The sequence below is a fragment of the Lutjanus erythropterus genome, chromosome 21, assembly GCF_056507025.1.
Source record: "Lutjanus erythropterus isolate fLutEry1 chromosome 21, fLutEry1.hap2, whole genome shotgun sequence".
Lineage (NCBI taxonomy): Eukaryota > Metazoa > Chordata > Actinopteri > Lutjaniformes > Lutjanidae > Lutjanus > Lutjanus erythropterus.
The window spans coordinates 10,293,897-10,314,386 of NC_139337.1; the positions used below are offsets into that span (position 1 = coordinate 10,293,897).

The window sequence follows — 20,490 nt, forward strand, 5'->3', positions numbered from 1 at the left end:
TCCCAGATCGTGTGAAGGAGCTGTCATGCCAACTTTACAGCACATTAATCATACAGGCAATGTGGCTAGAGATACTCTGTATCCTGTTCTGCTGAGTATTTATTATTAATAGAGACACAAATCTGAAGGATGAGACCACATTTGGTGGATGTGAAAAATTCAGAAGCTACTAAAAAGACAAGGACGTTACAGGAACAATAGAATTTGGCCATTTTTCATTCTGTAAGACATTTATGACAATATGAATCCAATAGATTAGCAGAGTGATTAGTTTTACATTATTTCACATTATTGGTGTATCAAATGTATTTTATACCATGACAAAGTCCTAACAAAGCCACATGCTGCTGTTTGCTGTCAATCATTTACTGCAATATTTAAATGATTGACAGAGATGCATGTCATTTACAGCTGCAGTGTTCATATTCTAAGTAACTAATTGTCTGTAATTTTGGATTTTTGTGGATTTTTTGATTACCAGAATGTCACATGTGACATCTTGACAAGTTGCTTTCCCAGCAAGCACTATAAAAATCACACAGGACTTGAGGCAATCTTTTCTTGTTAACTTCTCATAAATATACAAGCTTTATTTGTTCAAGTTAATTAAACTAAAATATTCTTCCATTTATTTTAAGAAGACTTTAGAACTTATAAACATGAGTTCTTCTAACTTAAAATGATTAGATAAATGAATGTACTGTACAAAGTTCAGTCAACTCTTTAAATTAAGTTTCTGAAAAAGCATCATTGGCGTATTAGCAGACTTCCCAGCATGCATGAGAGTTAAAACTCCCCTGAGACCCAATTTGTTTTGAATCATTACAAAATTACCTCGAGTTTTGTCTTGTCAGCCTGGACACTAACTTTTTTTTAAGTTAAAATAAAATTTTTCATAGTGAATAATATGTTGCCTTGTTTATTAACTATGCGATGACAAAAGAACAACACTCCACACAGATTTTCCATATAAAGAAAAGTCTTTTAATAGATAAGTCCCATTTGCAAAAACACGTAGAAACATTGGAAGACACTGCATATGTACACTGTGTTCGCTACCTTGCAGCTACCTCCTCCATGAGACAAGTATGACAGTCTTTTTTTTTTTAACAATTATCAAAAAGATAGCAAGAAAAAAAGCCATATTTATTTACCTTAGTGAAACAGAAAAGCCTTCAAAACTGTAGTTTTTAAATTATGCACTTTTGTCTCTTACAATAAATACGAATCATCAAACATTTATTGAAATGAACACACACAAAGAGAAAAAGACAAATTCAAAACAGTGACACCATGTACAGTTGTGCGTGTCTGGCTAGGCTGAACTTCAACTGAACTACTCCCAGTAGTGCAATTTAGAAGCTACTACAGTAGCTTCACAGAACTGAGACTCTGATATCGAATCGATTTGGTGCTTTTAATTCATTTGTGCAAAAATACTGATTGTGAAGACAATGTCTGATGTTTTCGGACTAAAAGGACAACATGAAAAGTGTATATTCATTTCAAAGGAAATGTGTCGCATCTGCAGTGAGATAGGCTGGTTGAAATGCTGATTTTGAACACTAATCCACACTGTACAACAATAGCTTTGACATGAAATGACATAAATTAATATTATTTGTACGTTCAACAGGAGTTTCATGACTTAATATCAGGAAATTATTGTGCGCATTTAGAGAAGAATCAACATTGAACCGTGTAACAGACTGCCTTCTTTTCCTTCAGTTCAAACTAACACCTCTATCTTGTCCAAACGAACCTTCGACTGATAATGAGACCATCATTCTTATGTCCAAGTCCATCTTAGGCCTGCAACTTAAAGGGTAATGCTAGTGTGAGCTCAGTCGAGTCACTTTTCAAGTCAAGTCTAATGCTGGTAACTTATAATTGTGATTTACTTTTAAATCAGTTATGCCATCAACGTCCTTATACTTGCACACCCTGAATTTCACTTTTCCTCTGATCCCTTCCACAAGGAAGTCAGAGATAAAGATCAGAGACGGAGCGGCGTCTGCAGATCTTGTTAGGATTCAGTACCTTACTCATGGGCGCTTCAGAAGGACACAGGTTTGTGGTTAAGGGTTTCTTTCCCTACTTACTGTGTCCCCTTATGTACAAATGTAGTGAATGTACTTAAAGCTTTGGCCATGTCAATAGTTTTAAATGTTTTGATCCATTAACTACAAATTGCATATACTTTACATTACTGTCAAGGTTTAAAAACTGTCCTTTATGGTGTGTTTCAAGGATAAAAGCATTGCATTGTAACCTATGCTTTTGAAAAATCTAATTCTGAGCACAAACACTGAGTAAAAAGGGACGTTGTGAGCCCTTGAATGCAAGTGTTAGTGATGACGAACGTTTTCAAAGCAGACCCTAGCTGTAAACATATTATCTTATGACAATTATGCAACTTTGACGGAATATTTTTTTCTCTGCAATTGATTAAAGGGATCTTTCATATTATTAGAAGTGAAGCTGCATGAGGTACTTGTCAATAGTCAGTGTATTACCTACAGTAGATGACAGTTGATATGACCCCAGTTTGGAGAAGCAGAGACAAGTACCTGCACAGAAGCTAAGCAATGTACAGCTGTGGACAGGGTCAGCAATAAAACATGTTAGCCACTTTAAAAACCTTTAAAAAAATCAATATTAGTTTAAGTGTACACTATGTTTTACATTGCTTTCAGACAGCTGCCATGACCTATTAGTTAGTGTTACATTGGGACCGATGTTTGGCTTATGTAACGGCACTTTCCCATCAGAAAAGGCAGGAAGGCAGTGAAAATATTCTAAATATAGCGTACACTTGAACTGATATTGATTTTATTATTATGTGGCTCAGTCAAAATAGTCTTGCACACCTGAAAAGTCTTTTTGACAAGTGTGTAGGTGGAGTGGGTACGTCCAGTAAAAAAGAAAAAGAGACACCTGCACACCGTCAATAAACTTGCTCAATGAAAAACACATTGCAGGGATTCCTTTTGCCTCTCCAAACTGAGGGCATGCAGGACGCCATGAGTATTCTAGTATCTCATACAACCCCACTTCAAATAATCTGAACTATCCCTTAATTTTCAAGTCTCTGTAAGTTGATTTTATACAATTTTAAATTGTGTAGATGGAGGCAGTAATGAAAAGTAGGTCTTTTATAGTTAAAGCATTAAAACATGCAAGACCACCATCAAGCAGATCATCCTTTAAGTTGTTGTCACTGACTTTTAAGTGTGTTCTCATAATCAGCCATCTCCCTTGATAAGTCCAGCAGTAGGTGTAAGTCATCTCCTGTGCACAAAGTTTTAAAAAATATCTTTTTACAGCAAAATCTTTGTTCCTCCCACAAAAGCCAGGTGTACACAACACATAAAACAAAATGAAATTGTGTTTCTAGACATAATTTGTCTCATTTGTCACTAAATCCAAAAGTGCTTGGAACCAACTACAAAATGTATTCTTTAAAAACTAAATCATCTATCCATAAACTGGATTCAAAGTATTATTTTTTGATTGTCACAACACGAACACTAGAACCTGAGCCTTGTTTGTGACCTCTTCATCAAATGGAAGAAGTGATTTTAACGTTGACATCCTGGGAATCCTTGTAATTAAAGACTGTCCGTTTGTAATGCTGGTGCATGGGGCGCGAAATACAAAGTACTTAAATGCACACTGATTGTTTGTGTGTATGTCGGGCAGGGGCAGGGTCGGGGTGGGCAAGGTAATTCACCCTTCTTATGTTGCGCCCTTTTTTGCTCTGTGCTCCAATAACAACTGGTACCTCTGACCACTTTCTCCTTTTCCTGTAAAAACGACATTGTCACATTTTGAATTAGCTAATGTTAGCAAATCGCTGCCTAATGAGCTAGAAGTTGATTGATGTACATGAGCTGGCTGGTTAGGTGAAAGTAGCTAACTGACTAGCTTACTTGCTTTTACAGGTCCCTGACAACGTCTTTTCACCATCTTCTACAGGTGGAGGAGGTGACCAATCCTTCAATGCATCACAATCCTCTCTTAAAGGTTTATGAATCGATGCAGAAAAGTCAATAATCAGAATTTTAAAACCCAATTCTTGACATTATGATCACCTGTAACAACTTTGCAATATGGGCTGTATGTTCCTTATGGGAGTATCAATTGGATGGTGAAATGTAAACATGTGCATCATGTTTGCTTTCTAAGTGAGGCTACTTCATAATTATGATAAATCAAGTCATTGATAATCATCTAATTGCATTGTAGCCCTCTGAATAGGAATTGAATCAGCTCATGAGGTGCCAAGAGATTCCTACCCCTAACATCTTTAAAATTCTTTTCAACATAGACGAGCCTAGCATATAGTGTACCTAAGTACAGGAAACTGTTTTAACTGTAATTGGAGCACACAGTGAAAAGGGACGGGACTTAGGAAGGTCAATTATCTCCTGATGTGTTTGCACCAATCACTTTCACGGCATATAAACATAGGGACTGGACTTGTGGTGCCCTGTGCTCATCACACATGGCATAACGTTCCTTGGACCAACCATCATGGACTGGTTTATGTCATGAGTGTTCTCGGACCACGGAGGGGAGTCCATGGGCTCCCGTTTGATCGAATGGATCAGGCCATGACCTTTGAACTCATAAGTGCCGTGCTTGTTGTTGTAGTCCGGGTGCATGTAGGCCTTGTGAGGGTCTTGTGGGTAGACATGTGAGTCCATGAGGTTGATAGGTTGGTTGCTGCATAGAGAGTCTGAGAGGGAGAGTCTCTGAGGACTAAACTGGTTGTTGTCGTTGTTATTGCTCAAGTCTTTGTCACATTTTAACAGACGTCCGCTTGTGTTGCCGCTGTTGTTGACTGCATAGTTCTGGTAGTTGCCGTTGTTGTATGGTGGGCTGATTCCTGCTTTCCCTCGCTGGCAGGGTGAATACTGCGGATCATAGTAATCTGCCTCTGATTTGAGATGGAGACCTGAGGTCTGGTCATATACCCCATTACTGTAACGCCGTTCGATGGCCTCTGGGTCACGGCAAGCCCAGGGTCGCCCATAGGCATCGCAGCCATTCTCAGAGTCTGAGTCATGCTCTACCTTGATTGGTGGCATCTCGGGCATCAGATGGCCATCGTAGCATTCTCCATAGCCGTTCTCATTCTTCACCAGGTCCACGCAGTACGCATCCGGATCTGTGGGAATCTGGACGTTCCCATAGAGCTTGGAGACAAACACCTCGCCACCTCTGCCGCTATGGCAGGTAGGGGAAAGGCGGTATGGTTTCCCGTACTGCCCGGCCTTGTTCAATCGATTCGATGGGATGTAGCCGACACCCTGGCCTGCTCTGAGAGGACCTGAGTTTGGGCGTAGAGGCCAGCCACCGCCCAGACCTGGGCTCACACCTTTATGGGGAGCCATGGAGGACTTGCAGTAGTTGAGGGGCTCCTCCTGGTTGTAGTAACCATCAGGGTGGTACTTGTCTTTGGAGAGCGGGGTCCAGGGAGTGTGGTGACCTCTTTGGGTAGCGCCAGGAGTGGGACATGAGAGGAGGAGAGGATCTGCAATGTCACCCATTCTTCCACTGAAGGAGTGCCTCCGGAGGTGTTCCCCTCGCTCACTGTGAGGTACAGGGATGGCATGAAGAGCAGGGCGGGGAGAAGAGAGGGGTCAGAAAAAAGAGAATGAGATCTTTAGTCATGAAACAACAAGACAAACACAAATACAAAGTTTCCGTTGTACTTGAGGACATTCAAGAAGAGGTTCTCTCTTAAAATATCACTGGTCTACTCAGATATTCATATGGGAATGTCCACAAACTGAATGTTTTTTGTACTGATTGATGAATGAGTCAAAGCACAAATATTTAGGCTTGGTTCACTTAAGTTCATGACTGAATTGTTCCAAAAGTGACTCATCTTTTCCAGAATTCATCTCATCTGAAAATTGAGAACAGAGACAACATCCAGGACCCAAAGATCAATGACAACCTGCACGCCAAGTTCATAGGCAGTCGAAGGCTTTATGTCTTTATTTATGTCTTTGGCTTTTTTTTTTTTTTTTAGTGTGACATTGTTTTTAAAACTGTATTTTCTGATTTGGGATGATTGAAGAGTTCCATCATTTGGATCAATCAGTAGAGAATATTCAGAGATAAAGACCTAATATTGCAATATTTCTAATCATACAATATTGTTGAGAAATATGTCAGTGAAAGCTGTCAATAAGGTGACCACCAGGAAGGGATCAAGATTATTATTACTCATTAAACTAAACATAACACATGTACACATGTAAAAATAATCTGAACTGAGTCAAATTTCTCTGACTGGCTTGAGTTGAATTCAGCGATGTTCTTGAAGCCAGAGCGTAACCCTCAGAAATTTTGAATATTTGGTTGCAAGGTTGACATTATTTGGAAACTCTAATCCTAACTTTGCATTAACAAAGTGATATAATTGATGGAATAACACTTAGTGGCAACAAGACTTTTTCATGTTTATGGCAGGTGTCATGTTCATGGTTATGACAGTGTCATGTCAGTCTTATACACAACCTTTTAAATGAAGTGATACCAAATCCATCACTAGTGTCAGCTAATGTCTGCAGTTTTTCATGATTAGATTATTTTAGAAGAAGCAGGAGCAGATTTCAAAGATGCAAAACCACAGTTTTTCTGCAATGTGACTGATCCTTTTTCTGAGGTTATCAATTTAAATATATTTTATCACTATATACACAGTACACAGTATAATTTTACTTTAAAACCCTTCTCCTCTGTTTCTGATCAACTGACTCTTTAAACACTGTAATGATAACATAAGATAAGATAATAAAAGATAAGCTGAGATAAAAACAGCAGCTAAGGCTCTGGATTAGTATTATTGGACTAGACTAGTATTAGAGTACAGATCTAGAAGTGAGTATATATGAAGTTCTGTATGTTGTGTGGTAATATCTATCTTCACTGAAATCACTTTCATGATGTAAAGAACTTTTATGATCTAAAGTTATATGGAGCACATGTGGAGAAACTAATTTCTATTAGTGAATAATATCACTTGGTGGATCCTGACAATACATGGGAGGTATTTTGTGTGTGTTCACCATCATTCCATATGCAGATATACACATTTTAAAGTATTGCCCACTGCATTATATGAAAAGATACACTTCATATAAGCTAACCTGCAGTACTTTTCCTTTAATTTAAGTGCCATGTATGTTGTACAATGAAGTGTTCACATACTGAAAACTCCACCCTCAACATATAAGCTTTATGGCTTCATGGCTTTAACAGCCAACATGCTGTCCACTTATATTAATTGGTATGTTTTTTTTTTAAAGAAACCATAATCCATGTATCCCTGGATGATGCTGAGAAGGAATGAACAGCAGAGGGGGTGGGAGGGCTCTGCTCCCTGACTACAGCTCAACTCTTGGCCTCGCAGCCTCCCAGTCTCCCAGTGTAGTTAATGATGCATGAAGCACAGAGGGCCTTATCCAAACTGAGACATGTATTTGCTCCTAATTGGCCACAGGTAAGGCGTCCAGCAGTCGTTTGGTTTGGTGTCGGAGCCTGCTGGGTGAGGAAAGGGCTTATGTTTGTGTTGGTAACTGGGTCTCAGAGCAAATGCTTGTGTGTTCATAAAGCTGTTGCTGGGTAATAAGCTGGTATCTCAAGAAAATAAACTCAAAAATGAATAAATAACACATGAGGACCAATGCCTGTGTAATTTTTCATCACTCAAACACTGCTTTGAATGTGTTTTTCTGTATCCATGCCTCATGGATTTTAGCCGAGGCAGTCGCTAAGTGTGTTTTTATGACTTATGAGGGCATCTCTGGGTGACAATGTGCATCACAAAGCCAGGCTTCAACAAAACTTAACTGATGATGTAGTGGCTGTGGCCTTTCAAGGTTTTAAAACTCTGACCTTTACTCGTAGCTCCCCCATCAGGCAAATCAATCTAATGTCTAGGGGCCATAACAAGGTGCCAAAATGCATCAAGTTTGGACCCATGGTGTCTGAGACATCAGATTTGTGTTAAAAAGCTTGACCTTTAATTACAGTATAGCACCCCCATTAAACCAGGAAACAGTGTGAATATACATCATCCAACTTTAGTTAAATTTGAAAGTTTCATTCCCTCTTACCCATGCTCCAGTGCAGAGATAATCCCTCCTCCTCCTCCACTCTTGGTCTTTCCCCGCATCAACATGTTCTTCATTTTCATCTCAGTGATGGAGGGCAGTAGGAGGGGTACACCTATGCAGAATAGAGCCAGCTGGGGAGGCAACAGAGCCCCGGAGGCTGACTTCTTTTTCTGACCGTGGAGGAACTTCAGACGACCCTGGAACTGCATAGTCTGGGAAAGAAAAGGAGAAGAATTTACTGGTTTGAATTCACATGTTCACTCAAAAATTAATATAAAACAGAATTAGAAGTCATAGCTTTTTTCACGGCTCTTGAAAGTTAATATCTACTTGTGTTCTTTTGCATTGTGTATTTTTGTAATTTGATTCCAGGAAACATTAGAAAGCCCAGAAACAGAATTGGACACAATTAGTATACTAATATACTAACATTTACTAATTAGCACAAAACACAAAGTACAAGTAACATCAAAGGGACTGATAGTAGTTGTTGAGATATTTCAGTTTGGACCACCAGTGACCACATTGCAGTCATTAGTATTTAAACAAGACTAGGTGTTTTACTGTTGCTTTGAGCTAAATGCTAACATAACCATGCTAACATGCTGATGAATAGGTAAACGTAAAAGGTAAAGATCAACTTAACTATCACATAAACAGAATACAACGTATTGTCAGATTCAATCTCTGCATCTAACTCATTGTAGTATTAGGAGCAGCGGATAATTTACCTGTTTAACAAATGACGTGGAGGTAATTTACCAAATTAACCATCTTATTTTGGCCTGCTAACATGCTAACATTGGCTAATTAACACTAAACACAAAACTGAGTTAGACTGATGGGAAGTTTATTAGACATGGTAAGATATTTGTGCTGGATTGACCGACCAACGTAGCCCTTCATAAAGCCACACCACTCTGCTGGCAGATATACTTTAATTTAATTCTTTTAACAGAGAAGAAATATTCTCTGGGCTTTTTATCAGCTGGCAGGATAAGTGTTGTGCATTACATTACAAATTTGTGTGTCTTTACTGCAATTATATTGACTGATGAGGGAAGCTTTTTAGCAACATTTGCTCATTACTTGGCAACAAGTGCTTCAGTATTTGTCAGAAAATTGCCATCTAGAATTTCTGTTGTTCAGCCAATATCAGCGCTACCAGAGTGGACTTGGTGACAGTGAACTCTACTGACCCTGATGAAATGGTCCAAACTCATATTCTTGTTGCTCTGTCATCAGGACCTCAAGCTTTTCCACTGCTGTTCTCCAAACCGCTCTAGTCACAGCCACGAGGGATGAACCAAGCTCCTATTCTGCTGCTACGTCCAGGCACCCAATTACCTCATAATGCCTTGCAATACAGCTATAAATAACTGTACACACTATAATTAAAAATGAAGTTTTGCTGTACCAAATGGGTCATAATACTTTTTTATAGGCCTGGGTCTTCTCCCAGAAAGTGGGCAACATTTACCCCATGCTTAATTGTCATTCCAATATTCTGCACTTTTTGGTTTTGCATAAACTTTAATGCATTTAAAACTGAACAGTTCACTGTAGCTGGCAGTTTGGTTCAGACCACTCACCAAGAATCCAGAGGTGCTGTCCAAAAGACATCGGACTCGAGCAATGAAACATCTGTTGAGAAAGCAGGAGAGCTCAGAAGGAATTCCACCCGCCTCTGGAGAATGGAACATGCTGCTCACTACAAAGTCCTCACCTGAGAAGTAACAGAAAGATGGAGGAGAAGAAAAATATTTAGCTTGAAATGCAATTTCTGTGGAAAATCTACTTTCACACAATTACTGAGGACAAAAAATTAAACATATGATTTCAGTTTTCAGTAGATAATATTGGTTGGTCTTCATATGTACTAACTCTTCATATGCATCTCCTCTAATTCCCACGTTTCCACAAGGTTTCTGGTCACGAGTCAGTCATTATACCAATGACATACTGTAGGTCTGCCTCAAAAATAACCAGCAGAACTTCAAAACTGAATTTTGATTTGAAATATTGATTGAAGAAAGTCTGTTACCCCCATATTCAGATGAACTTTTAACCAAACAGTTTGCCTAAGGGAACTGGTACCTCAGGGTCAGTCCTCTGTTCTTACAGTCCTGTGTTCCCAGGGTCCTATGTTCCTAGGGTCCTCTGTTTCCAAGGCCCTATATTCCCATAGGCGTGTGCTCCCCATCTCTGTATGCCACATAGTGGGTTAGGGTTGGGTTTTTGCATCGAACATAGGACCCTGGGAACACGGGATCATTGGGACATAGGAACTTTAGAACTTAGGACCCTGGGAGGATAGGACTTCAGGAACACAGGCTCTAAGACACATAGGGTCCTGGCTATATAGGACCTTGGGAACTTAGGACCCTGGGAACATGAGACATTGGGAATATAGGACCCTGGGAACATAGGACTATAAGAACCTAAGACATTGGGAACTTAATGCCCAGGGGACATAGGATGCTGGGAACATAAGACCTTGGGAACTCAGGACCCTGGGAACATAAGGCCTTTAGAACTTAGCAGCTTGGGAACATTGGACTCTGAGAACATAGGAACCTGGCAATATACAACCTTGGTATCTTAGGACCCTGGAAAGATAGGATCTTGAGAACATCGACCCTTGGGAGCACAGGCCCTTGGGAACATAGGATCTTGTGAACATAGGTCCCTATGAACATATGACCTTGGGAACATAGATACACTTCTGGTTCCTCCCTGCCCAGTAAGATACCCACCAGTCCCTGCAGCTAGCTGGCTGTCCTGGTGTGCTGATGTCCCCTGGTGCTGTGGAGGACACATGGCCCAGTGGAGCTGACGTCTGAACTCCTGACGGTCGTCTATGTGGATGTAGTCAAACACGTTCTGGTGCATCACGTCAGTCTGGAAAATGGAGTGGATTTTGGTAAGTTTCTTAAGGATATTTGTCCAATCAAATATTGCATTAAGACTGTATGACAGTCATAGCCAGACATGTCTAGTTTTAGACTTTTTTTCATTATAGCATCTCCTGAAAGTCTTTAGACACATAAGATTGCATGTTCACAGCACTGTCTGCACACTGTTGCCATCACTGCAGCTGGTAGCTGCTGTTTGGAGGGGAGATTCCTGCCGTTGCTGCTCAGATAGACTCAGTCTGCCTCAGGATTCCCAGGGAGCGTGCTCTCATTTCCCCATCACACACACAAGGACCACACTGTACACACAAAGTCAATGGAAGTCACAGAAACATACATGCACACTTGTATAGACACATGTCAGCACATACACACACATTTATCCAGTACAGTAATAGTCTACGGGCAGCTGTAGGGCCAGTGAGGGCAGCTGTGTTTGTCAAACATCGCGTGACACCAGCTCCCGAACAGCAGTCCAGCCCAGCTCACCCTCCCCATCCACACACACACACACACACATACACATACAGAGTGAGCCGGGTTCCAGCCCACTCTCGTCATGCCTCTCTCTCTTTTCCAGCAATAGCTTTGCTTTCTGTCATTCCATGACAGATTCCTCACTAAAATGTTCAACCTTCTCCTCTTCCCTCGCTCCCTCCTCCCTGCACTCTCTCCATAATTTCCACACTGGTGGCACGCGAGGGTTTTTGATCGCCTGCCTCTGAAAACACAATCTGTTCCCACCGTCTTCGGCGGGCGCTTCGTCCTGTGGTTTGGTTCCCTACCGGCAGTCAGGCAGACAGACGGATCGAGTGACTATTGTTTATGTTTCTCGTAAAAAACACAGAGAGGAAAAGAGGAGGGAAAAAAATGGGAGAATAAGTGATATTTTCGCTGACCTTCAAAGGCTAACTGCCCCAGTAACAAATGGGATCAAAGGCCAGTGGAGGTTTTCTGCTCTTCTCCGGAGCTTTCTTGTGGTGCTACTTAGTGAAGCGTTCTCTTTTCTTTTTTTTCTGTGGTATATTAAGGATAAGTGTCCTTCTGACTACAATTGTGGGCTCAAAATTATGTGACATGTTGTCAAGGCCTTAGAGGCACACTATGTGACTTAAAAACAACCAATAGCTCCTTTGCGAGAATTGAGCATGTGGGAAAGGCTTAGAGGATGTTTTGATCACAGTCTCTGAAAAATGAAATGATGATCTGTGAGTACTTACGGAAAAATTTTCATTTTTTTATTGTACAGCGGGGACAGACTCTTCAGCAAGACATTCATCCTTAGTTTTTTAAAAATATAAATCTCAGTATTGACAACACTGACTAGTTCAGGGAGTTACATGTTTTGAATTTGAAGTTAATCTTGTGTATAGATGAACAGTGATTTTCTGCCTTTACTGATCATAAATCACCTTATCACACACAAAATACTTTGGCTGCTTTGCATGCTGGGATGCTTTGGCTCCCAAGTCACTGCTGCCTGTCAATGCATTGTCTCTTTCTCTTAAACAAGTTAAGTGTGTTTTGCATTTGACAAATTCAAAACATTGATGTGAAATGACTGCATTATGATTAGGTCATGTCTTACATGCTGTTACTGACATGTTCTGTGTACACAATGGACCTCTTGTGGCTATACTGGCACGGATTGGTGAATTTGAATTTTGTGACGTGTGTTTGCTTTCCAGCCAACATTACATCAGACAGCAGCATGAAATATGGCAAACTGTCCTAATCCTAATAGTAGACCACAAAATTTGCCAAGTTCACTTGTTCCTCATTTGAATGCAAACGTAAACCACGTGGGATCTTTTTTAGTCATGCTAACTGTGTTGCTCGAGGTTTGCCAATGTCTCTGTCTGTTGGTCCAGACTACTAATATCACAACAGCTATTAGATGGATTACCATGAAATTTCCAGAGGATTTATTTTACAGACTTTAATGATCCCCTGATTTTTCATTTAGCGCCATTATCAGCTCAAAATGTCCATTTACTTGGTTTGTGACCCGCAAAACGAATGACATTCACATCAGCCTAAGCTGTACTTAGTTAACAAATGTTAACATGCCACCACTCTAAACTAAGATGATGAATACGGTAAACATTATACATGTTTTAAATTACAATTGTGATTAGCATTGTCATTGTAAGTATGTCAGCATTAGTATTCAGCTCAGTGCACCACTACACCTGTGCAGCTACAGCCATAGAGTTGTTGGACTTTTACAGTGTGTTCAAGTAGAAAGCAAAGCATATTTTTCACACGAGTACATTACATACAAAATAATGTGCATTTTGCACTTACGTTATGCTGAAAAACTCATCAGTACCAAGAAATGCAAACCCTATAGAGGAGATTGCAGGAGGTGCATTTCCTGGCAACAACACTGCCCCTAAAAGGAATGCATTTTACAGTAGGGGTGCTATTATTGGCATTACACCAGTTGGTGCTCACTGGCTGTTAGCTAGTTACTCATTAGCTTACGGCTGACTCTTCCCCACTTGTTTATCCCTAACATTTCCATCTCTTTTTTATTTGTTGATGTCAAGAGTCAGTAGATTTTGACATGGTATTTTGTCAATGAAATTAACACTGTGTTGGATTTAGAAGCCTCTGGCAATAAGCTTGCAAATTGCAACATGCTGCCTCACCCTCCCCTTCCAAGCGTGTATTAGGAGAACCTAAAGTGTCTCCGAAACTTGTGCAAAACGTGAAAATCCGCAAATTTTTTTCATTCATGGTGGTACAACATGGCAGCCTCTTTGGAAGAGGACCTGTTCCCTCTGTAGATATAAACAGCTCATTCTAAGGTAACAAAAAACACTTAGTTTCAGGTGGTTATTATACACTAATGAAAACATACTTATTTATTTTATGTTTCATTTCTGCCACATTCTGCCAATAGAGCCCCTTAAGTCTTACATCTCACATTAAAAACTGTTGACTGACCTGCTAGCACACACATGCACGCATTATGTGCACCTCACAGTTTTAATTTCCTTTGTCTGTCTCTGTTGGCTCCCATGCCACCCTGCACTCACACTGTGGCCGGATCGTTCAGACCGCTTTGGTTTTCATGTCGATTTCATGGCGCTGGGTTACTGCCCCCGTCTGCTTGTAAGCCAAGTGGGAGCGCTGTAGCAGAAGAATTCTTACCCTAAAGTGTCAGTGTGCTGTGTATATGTGTGTGTGTATAAGCAGACATGAGGGCAAGGGAGGGATTTTAACAGTGAAAAGCACTTTATTCATGGTTTTGAAGGAGAGGGATGATTTCAGCATCGCAGGACAGGCGAGCCTGTGTTGATATCATCCATAATTAATGAGTGGCTGGGTACAGCCGCCGGAGAGGAAGGAAGCTAAACCGTTGGTGACTTATCAGTGCCCGCACACACACAGACATACACACGCACACACACACATGCAGACACCCACAGTGTCTAACTGAGGGTGAAACGGAGGTCTTCACCTTCCTGTGGCCTCTCAGCTGTGACTTAGTGGGTTCACTCTGCCCTCTAGATAGAGTTATCAGGCAGCAGGGAGGCAGGCTGAAAGAGAGACTCCTACTGTGGCTCATTAGATGTTAGATTAAAAAAGGGAATGGATGGAAAAAGGGATGGATGGAAAAGGCCAACTTGCTGAATGATGGCAGAGATCTCTGACACTTGTTGCGTGAGAGCCTACCAGGGTGGATATATTAGCTTACCTGTGTTGCACACCTCTGATGATGATGTTTGATGAAAATTATGACTGATTGATCACAGATTTATTTTAGAATTGATCCAACCTCTATAAGGAATACTTCAGGATTTTGGGAAGTAACTTATAGTAGTAACTCTCCAACAGTTAGATGATAAGATTGACACCACTCTCTTTTAGGTTGTATTTAGACACAATCATGCATTGCAGTGATTAGCCACTGAGGTGCATTTGTGCTAAGAACATAACCGCTGTGAAACAATCAGAAAATAATATTTTATTTTTCTGATTCACCAGATTTTTTGCCACCACCAGTCCCTCTTTTCACTCAGTCTCTGCCTTAATTCCCCACCAGTGCATGCTCTTTCTCTTTCTCAAATAAAGGAAGCTTCTAGGTATCACTATTTTACAGTATTTATCTGCAAGCCAGACCCAGATGTCGAAATAGGGTACACAAAAAAACGAAATGAGGACACAGCTGGGAGAGTGTCATTGTTTGGTCCATGAAGTCCGCCTGGCCAGCAATGGTTTCAGTGATATTTCAGGCTGACTGTGGAGCAGGCTGACCACTGTGTTGTTAAAGTGTTGTTTGTAATGTGTATCATGAAGAACCCTAATTTGGCCCTAATGAAGGCCAAAGCCAAAACATGTTGGTCTGAGGACAAAGCCCATTTCTGTCTGAACGTGGGCTTATACTCAAAGAAACAAAATGGTGGAAAGATTCAAAATGTGTCAAAATACTTCTTAACATTATTCCTTTGAGATGCGTAGCACCAGAACAGAGAAGATTCAGAGACTCCAACAAAGAAGAAAAACAGAAGGGTAAGAAACCTAAAACTGATCATGAGAGCAATAAGACTAGGGTGACCAGATCCCAACACACTAAATGTGGGACAAAGAGTATGTTTGTCTGGGACAATGTGGGAGATGTTACCAGTGCTGAGAGGTCATCCACACCAAGAACTATAAAAATATTTTAAAAATCGCTCTGACTCCAGAGGATGGCAAAGTCCGGACCACAGCTTTATAGTTGTGGTGTGGACATTTTAGTTATAGTTAGTGTGGACGGCCCTGTAAGTTTTGATATTAAAAATAAACATTTCTGTTCTGCCTCTTAGTTCATAACAACTCTTTGCTTTTCTGTCTGCTTGATTCAGTAGCACACAATAGGCAGTAGATAAGTAGTTTTCCAGTGTTTGTTGTAACTGCATTTTCTTTTCTTTGTGTTAGTTTCCGCCATATTCCCTGCAGTGTTTGCGACTTTGTGGTGACTCTCAATTTTCCCAGTTGGACTTTGTGTAGCAAAGATGGTGACAGGTTAATCTGGGTCATGTTCAACCTGAAAACGGTGAGCACCACTTTTCTGGCTTGAACAACATGTTTCAATACTCTTCAGTGCCGCGAATCATATAAATCTATATATTGTTGAGTTTTCAGGCGATAGGAGGAGGAGAGGCCGGCCTATCGTTGATGGAGATTATGGCATAATTTTAACCTCATGAGAAACAGTGAGCAAACAAAAGCAAATACTATTAAAAGGACGTTCATGTTGAATGAAGTGAAATTGAACACAAATGAATAAACAAGCCAGGAGATGTTTTGGTGGGTCGCAGTAAAGCTCCCCCTGGCTTCAGTTCACCCATGAAGAAGTGGAGGCTGCGATCGTCCTTGAGCACAACCCTGTTGAAATTTGCGCACTATGCAAGTGAGTACATAGTTTGCAAAGTGTACTTCATGACAATGTACTAATGGAAGCCTCCAAATTGAGACACAGCTCTGGTTACCCTAAATAGGACCTCAACAAGAAGTTGATGAATATTAATGTTGTTTTTGCACTTTGTCATATTGGCTGTGTTTGCTGTCAGTAAATAAATTCCTGAGATAGTTGTGTGGATTCAGATTATCTGAGCCTCTGGCATGAGGCCATTGGACAACTGACAATTTGTCAAAATGTGATAAGTTGAGCAAGGGAATAACAACACTCCTCATTTTTCAGAGAAATGTTGCACACTGGTTTGAAAGAAGACACTGCCTACTATCACATCACAAACAGGACAATAACTTCATTATGCAACATGTTACTTGTAGTACTGCACATCTAAAATAAAACTGAGATGTTCAACTCACCTGATGAAACCCAAGATAGTCCACAATGGTTGAGGAGGCATAAAACACCATCCCATCACTGCTCACCACCAAGGCAAAGCCTGTCAGAGACTACACACACACACACGCACACACACACGCGCACACACACACACACAGAGCAAGAGACAGAAATAAGCGGTGACTCAGGGCAGCTCATGCAGCAAATAAACTCTAGTGCATATACATAATTGACAAACACAAACAACTGCATTTTAATCAGTGCCGTCTTTGCGAGGCTAACTTTAGCTGCTATGTTTGCACCGAGCAGAAACACAGCGCAACTGAGTCAAATGGTTTTATTTGCGACCCAAATGGGGCTACAGTCATTACTGTACAATTATTCTTATAAGCTTGAGACACGACGCAGCCAGAGTTTGACTGTAGCCAGACTTTTTATAGCACAATGTTCAATTTGTATCATTCTTTCCATAATTCTCAGAACAGCAAATAACAGTAAAAATGGAACAAAAGATATAAGAATAATACAACACTGGAGAAGGAATGAAAGACAGATGGTTATGGAAGTGAGTGAGCCAAATAAAACTTGCTGATTTGTAATGCAAAATATTACTTTTGAAGGAGTTTTTAAGAATATTTTCTGGTGGAATTTAGACTTATGTTATTTTCAAAGCAGTTAACTTGAGGGTGACATATAGGCACCAATTTGCCCCCTTTAAACTTATGTATTTCATAAGATACAAACTCTAATAATCAAGTCAGTTTGACTGGTAACATGCTTTGATTTGTGATATCAGAGACACTGATTAAAAGCAGAGAATCTTCAGACCCAAACACAACCTCATTCCCCTTCCACTCCTTACACACACCCGTGCACACAAGGGGCGAATAACATGTTTGGCTTATGGCGAAAAGTGTTGATTAAAAAGAAAATTTAAATAAACACATAACTGGCTTCAGTCAAATGAGGAGGGATGGACAGATGGAGATGGAAGCAAGAGTGTGAGAGAAGAAAGAAAACACAGGAAGGAGACATGGAAGAGGGGGAGAGGTGTTCCAGTGTGTGTGTGTGTGTGTGTGTGTGTGTGTGTGTGTGTGTGTGTGTGTGTGCGTGCGCACAGCTGTGATAGCGTGACAACTGCAAGGCTACTTGACTTGCGTGACTGCTGCTGCCAGAGTCTGTCACCTCTATTTTACTGCGAGACTATGCAGGTCTTCCCTGGTGTGTGTGTGTGTGTGTGTGTGTGCATGTGTGTGTGTGTGTGGTATATATCTCTGTGGCCTCTCAATTCACACTCATACTCAGTTTTCCTCTCTGTCTCTCTCTTTCACTTTCTCTTAACAGTGATCTGATTGCCGTAGCAAGCAGCAGTACAGCGTTCCGCTCGCTGCACATGCCCCATCATCCCTGATACCTGTCTGAGAGCAGAGCAATTTGTCCTAAAAGCCAGAGGTATCTGAGTCATGCTGTGACAAAGCAGAAACATATAATGTGGCATTTCACTGACTTGGAAGAGGAATGGAAAAAGGTGAACTGGCTAAATAAACCAAAAATGAACCCAACATATAAATGCTGGTCTGTTTGACCTCCTAAATGACATGACAATGTGTAAAAAAAAAAAACAACATATATGATGGGAGGGAGGCAGAGATGGGACGATCATGACTCAGGTTCTTGGCCGTGTAGATGCAGATGTTGTTTGACAAGGTCAACTGGCACATATGTGTGACATCCAGAGGGAGGGTGACCCCCTATAGATTCAGACACACGTTCAAAGATACACAGATTTCTCTAGCAAGCACCCAAAAATAAATGCTACCACTTCAGCGAGAAATAACACTGAGAGGAAACTAGAATTTTGCTCCTCCTCTTGGGTCTGTTTTCAGGCTTTAGAAAAGCTCGCCTGTGCAGGAGAATTTAACCAGTCACCAGGGTCGGGTACCGTTCACATTTGTACCGATGCAGTATGCGTTGCGGTACTTGTAATGTGGTAGCAGGTACCTTTTTTTGATACTTTCCTCTATCTGTAATAACAAAAATCTAATTTCAATTGTAAAATTTTAGTCCAAACCTCTCAATTTCAACATTGTTATTTATTTTGAATATTTTTATTTATTCAGAACATTTTAAACACGACACGAAATAAAGTCCCTCCCTATCTCGGCTCAAACCTGTTCCTACAACCTTTTGTGTCTCGGAGGAAACATGATATCCCTCCTGTCATAATGTTGATGTTGCGGTCACCACTGTGCTTTCATACTGTAATATGTCCCCATTAATAGTCTGCAATTCACAAAAAGTAGTTCTTACTAAGGATTCGGACATACTTATAAACACACAGTGTGTGTCTGGGTGTTGGCTAATGCTAATAAAAATGCTAAGCTAACATCAACCATGACAGTGAAGACAGTTATTTCCAACAAGAGCTTATCCAAGCAGAGCCTGAGCATGTTTATTAGTTTGTTTATTGCTGAGCCTCATTCCCAGTTCTTCAAATCCTGATACTTTGGGTTGGTGGCTAACAAGCTAAAGTGTCTGTATTTAATGACCTCAGAATGAAAGCAAACTTTCTTTCTCCAGAATTGCACCTTTAATAAGCAAGCTTTGGGCATCAAAGATATACATGTAGATGTCACAACAAAAGGCACACGGCACCTTTTGGACTGCTCTGAAGCTTTACAAATGAAGAGAATGAAGGGTAATATGGGATCAACATAGCTGTGTATAGTTTCCAATATATTTAATATACTGGTCACATGGGGATGTACAAACATCTGGTAACAGTATGTTGAAGCCAAATCTAATATATTTATGAAAACAGCGCATTTTGTCCAAATGCAACACGTCAAAATATGAAAATGTCCCGTTTTTAGACCAAGAATTTGACTATCTGTATCAAAACCATGTGTCCAAGGAGAGATAAGGTGTTTAGGCAGTGCAGCTTTGTAGCTTTTAATGATATTCAAATTGCTTGTCCAATTAAGATATCTCATCTAATCATTCCTTCAAAGCAGAGTGTACTAAAAATGTGTGTCCAGCTACAGAACTGGTCTTTAACAAGCAGTTGAAATGTTGGGTTTCTTGTGTATACAGCTTATAAATGACTCAGCGGTCTGGAGAACCTGTCCAAACAATAGACACAAAAACGGCCTGAATACACTTGAATGTGATGTTGCCTTTAGGAGGTCCTACGTGGTCATAAAAAGGCCAGCATTTACATGTTGGGTTCATTTTTAGTTTATTTAGCCAGTTCACCTTTCTCCAATCCTCTTCCAAGTCATTGAAATGCCACATTAAATTTTCTTTTTAAGGGCTTTGACATTTTTATTCTTCTGGAACAAATAGGCCTTGGACTTATGACCTGAGAGAGCTAGTGCTATGCTATGCTGAAAACAGTATATTTTGTAGGTTGATTGCTGTAATTGGCTTTCCAAAATGGAAATGCTTGGCAAATATAGTATAGTTGAATACAGTGCATTTATTTTTCACGTCCAAAACAATAATTGGGAACACCCGTCATTTATGTTGGAATAGACGACTCCAGTTACAATTTATTTCACAGATACATAGCTGGAAAGAAAAACTAGCAAGATGTCAGTTATTATTCCATTTTCTTTTTGCAAAAAACAACAAA

At 40.3% G+C, this 20,490-nt stretch overlaps 1 protein-coding gene across 1 annotated transcript in view; it reads right to left on the reverse strand.

Annotated features, from left to right (window-relative positions):
- Positions 1 to 4,370: 4,370 nt before the first annotated feature.
- LOC146307315 (uncharacterized) overlaps positions 4,371 to 20,490 on the reverse strand; it is an 87,118-nt gene continuing 70,998 nt past the window's right edge. The window contains exons 5-9 of the mRNA XM_084746955.1: positions 16,877 to 16,966; positions 10,892 to 11,036; positions 9,728 to 9,861; positions 8,136 to 8,347; positions 4,371 to 5,598 (exon numbers count right to left, since the gene is read on the reverse strand). Coding sequence (XP_084603081.1) covers positions 4,455 to 5,598; positions 8,136 to 8,347; positions 9,728 to 9,861; positions 10,892 to 11,036; positions 16,877 to 16,966 — 1,725 coding nt within the window. The 3' untranslated portion in view covers positions 4,371 to 4,454. The remainder of the gene's footprint in view (positions 5,599 to 8,135; positions 8,348 to 9,727; positions 9,862 to 10,891; positions 11,037 to 16,876; positions 16,967 to 20,490) is intronic.